The sequence below is a fragment of the Aythya fuligula genome, chromosome W (genome assembly GCF_009819795.1).
Source record: "Aythya fuligula isolate bAytFul2 chromosome W, bAytFul2.pri, whole genome shotgun sequence".
NCBI classification, from domain to species: Eukaryota; Metazoa; Chordata; class Aves; order Anseriformes; family Anatidae; genus Aythya; species Aythya fuligula.
In genome coordinates this window covers 13374775-13377907 of record NC_045594.1, presented here as the reverse complement: position 1 = coordinate 13377907, position 3133 = coordinate 13374775, and the positions used below count along the sequence as shown (strand labels likewise).

General features: G+C 54.5%; 1 protein-coding gene across 1 annotated transcript; it reads left to right on the top strand.

Annotated features, from left to right (window-relative positions):
- The first annotated feature begins 1272 nt into the window (after positions 1–1272).
- Positions 1273–2193, top strand: LOC116501450 (olfactory receptor 14C36-like). Its single transcript, XM_032207023.1, has one exon. It carries the CDS (start codon positions 1273–1275, stop codon positions 2191–2193), a length of 921 nt encoding a protein of 306 aa, XP_032062914.1.
- Positions 2194–3133: the final 940 nt, after the last annotated feature.

The window sequence follows — 3133 nt, the reverse complement described above, 5'->3', positions numbered from 1 at the left end:
ACCCTTGTGCTTGGTGAAACACATCCATGTTTCCTACACATCAGTGTCACCTTCACATAGCCTTTGTCTCCTTGTCCTCACTGCCTCCAGGGTTCTGCTCTAACAAGCTCCAAGGGAGGCTGTGTCAGTGCTGACCCTTAGGGGCACACTGCAGGAAACTTGCCTCTGACTTGGACTTCTGGAGAGATGTCTTCAATTGTCTCTGAGTGCCTGAGGTTCGTGGGCTCATCAGCAAAGCCCCCAGAGGGGTGATTGCAGTGCCTTGGGCTGGTGCTGTGCTGCTGAGCTGGGCCGGGCTCATGGGACAGAGAGAGCTCGTGGCAAGAGGGCCGTGGTGCAGAGAGACAGCTGTGCCCAGGAGCAGCTCCTCTGCACAGCGCAGCAGGGCTGGGGGCACTGCCTGCAGAGACAGAGTGCTTAAAGGCAGGCAGAAGTGGCAGGATGCACAGAACTCACTGGGGGAGAACACTTCCCAGCCCTGAACCCGGTAAGTCTCTGGCTGGAGGGCAATGCAGCTGCAGGCCCTGGAGGAAGGAGAAGCCGGGGGTGCAGGAAGGGCTTCTCACGGCTGTGGTGCAGAGCAGGGTCCCTGCACTCAGCCTGACTGGGAGCCCAGGGGCTTGGGCAAAGGAAGGGCAGTGCAGGGGCTGCCTGAAAAGAGAAGGCACTTTCTGCACTCTCTGCCTGCCTCTTCCTGCTCTGATTGTGGGGCAGGCTCTATGTTAATGGGGTAGCTGGATTTGCACTGGTGACTGAGCTTCCTATTGCATTGAACTGAGACACAAACAGGTTAGTGATGAACGTGAGAATATCCCTTCTTTTCACTCTGCTTACACACTGCACCAGGGTTTTTCTGAGCTCTTCTTTAGGACCTGCAAACAAGGGGATGTGGTTTTTCAACACAACCTCTGTGTGCATCCATCCCCCAGCTGAGTGCTGCAAGCAGCCAGCAGCTGGGCACCAGGGGATGGACAGAGCAGCCCTCCTGGATGTGCCCTCTGGCTGAGCTTTGCCCCCACAGCAATGACATTTGTCAGTGCAGTGGAGCATGTGTCCCACTGGGGGCTGATGGGCAGAAGTGGCTGCTGTGTACAGGACACTCAGCAAATACAAAGCAGGGCTCCAGACAGGGAGATAGACAAATGTGCTCTTGGAAACAGGGAATGTAAGGCTTTCACTGGGAATTTACTGAATTTTAGTCAAAGACTTTAATCATAAGACTCTATATATGTATATTTGTTTCTCATTTTGCAGTCTCCATGTCCAAAGCAAATGCCCAACATCAGCTCAGTGAGCGAGTTCCTCCTGCTGGCATTCGCAGACACGCGCGAGCTGCAGCTCCTGCACTTCGCGCTCTTCCTGGGCATCTACCTGGCTGCCCTCCTGGGCAACGGCCTCATCCTCAGCGCCGTAGCCTGCCACCACCGCCTCCACACCCCCATGTACTTCTTCCTCTTCAACCTCGCCCTTCTCGACCTGAGCTGCATCTCCACCACTCTGCCCAAAGCCATGGCCAATGCCCTCTGGGACACCAGGGCCATCTCCTATCAAGGCTGTGCTGCACAGGTCTTTTTCTTTCTGTTCTTTATATCAGCAGAATATTTTCTTCTCACTTCCATGGCCTACGACCGCTACGTTGCCATCTGCAAGCCCCTGCACTACGGGAGTCTCCTGGGCAGCAGAGCTTGTGCCCAGATGGCAGCAGCTGCCTGGGGCAGTGGCTTTCTCATTGCTGTCCTGCACACAGCCAACACGTTTTCCCTTCCCCTCTGCCAAGGCAATGCTATGAACCAGTTCTTCTGTGAAATCCCCCACATCCTCAAGCTCTCCTGCTCAGATGCCTACCGCAGGGAAGTCGGGGCAGTTGTGTTTAGTGTTTCTTTAGCATTTGGTTGTTTTGTTTTCATTGTGCTGTCCTATGTGCAGATCTTCAGGGCAGTGCTGAGGATGCCCTCTGAGCAGGGCCGACACAAAGCCTTTTCCACATGCCTCCCTCATCTGGCTGTGGTCTTCCTGTTTATCAGCACTGTCATGTTTGCCTACCTAAAGCCGCCCTCCATTTCCTCTCCATCCCTGGACCTGGTGGTGTCATTTCTGTACTCGGTGCTGCCTCCAGCACTGAACCCCCTCATCTACAGCATGAGGAACCAGGAGCTGAAAGCCACACTGAAGAAACTGATTATATTTATTTAGCAATAAATTGGTATCTCACTTTTCTAGTTTTATTCAAGTTAATCTCAGGCAATTTCTGACCTTTGGGTAGAGCATTCTTTAAAATTCTGCTTGCTGTTAAATGTGTGCTTTCATTCCTCTTTTCCAGATAACCAGTTCTCTGCATGAGCCAGAGGCTATCTCTGAATGTGTTTATCCCTAAATGACACCTGGCCTTTGTTGTAGTATCTTGATAGTAAAAGGAAGTTGCCCAGTGCTCAGGGCTCCCAAACTGGATTGCAGAAGATAATCAGGGAGTACCAGACTGAAGGTCGTGGTCTTGTACTGGGGTTCCACCTGGACACAGGGGCATGGGGGAACCAGGTTTTGGGTGAGGGAGTCAGGGCTGGACTGAGTCATCACTGGTGGATGCCCAGTGCCCCTGGAGAACATGACCAGTCAAGAAGCAGCTTCCTGGGTTTGAAACTTGACAGGACTGGTGGCATCAAGGTTGTATTGGGAGCCACCAGAATATCCTAAGGGTTATCCTGGGACACTGTGTGCCTTGTGTTGGGTGGGCAGTGAGTGGATCTTCACAGTAAAGCTAAGTCAAAGGATGGATTTACTGATGGGAGCTCTGCAATGTCAGGGCACACAGCTGGGTCACAGTGCGAAGGTCTCAGAGGCCTTCAGTTGAAAGGGCCAAAAGGATGAGCAGGTAAGGGTAGGGAGCTGGGGAGAGGTGGGCAGGGGCTGGGCTGGGCTGGGCAGTGCCTGGCAGAGGGCAACAGCAGCGTCAGGGAGCGGTGGCAGCATGCAGGGGAGGGCTTCCAGCAGGGCTTGGTGCTGCAGAGCCAGGGCTGCACCAAGGGAGCCCAGAGCTGCAGGGGCAGGGGAGAGGAGGCCGAGGGCCAGGGCAGCTGCTGCAGGGGCAGGGAGCTCAGCATGGCCCTTGCAGCCCCCTGCCCTGGGCCTGCCTCTG

Excerpts from the sequence above, each read along its gene's own strand:
- LOC116501450 (XM_032207023.1), top strand. The coding sequence starts at position 1,273 with ATGCCCAACATCAGCTCAGTGAGCGAGTTCCTCCTGCTGGCATTCGCA.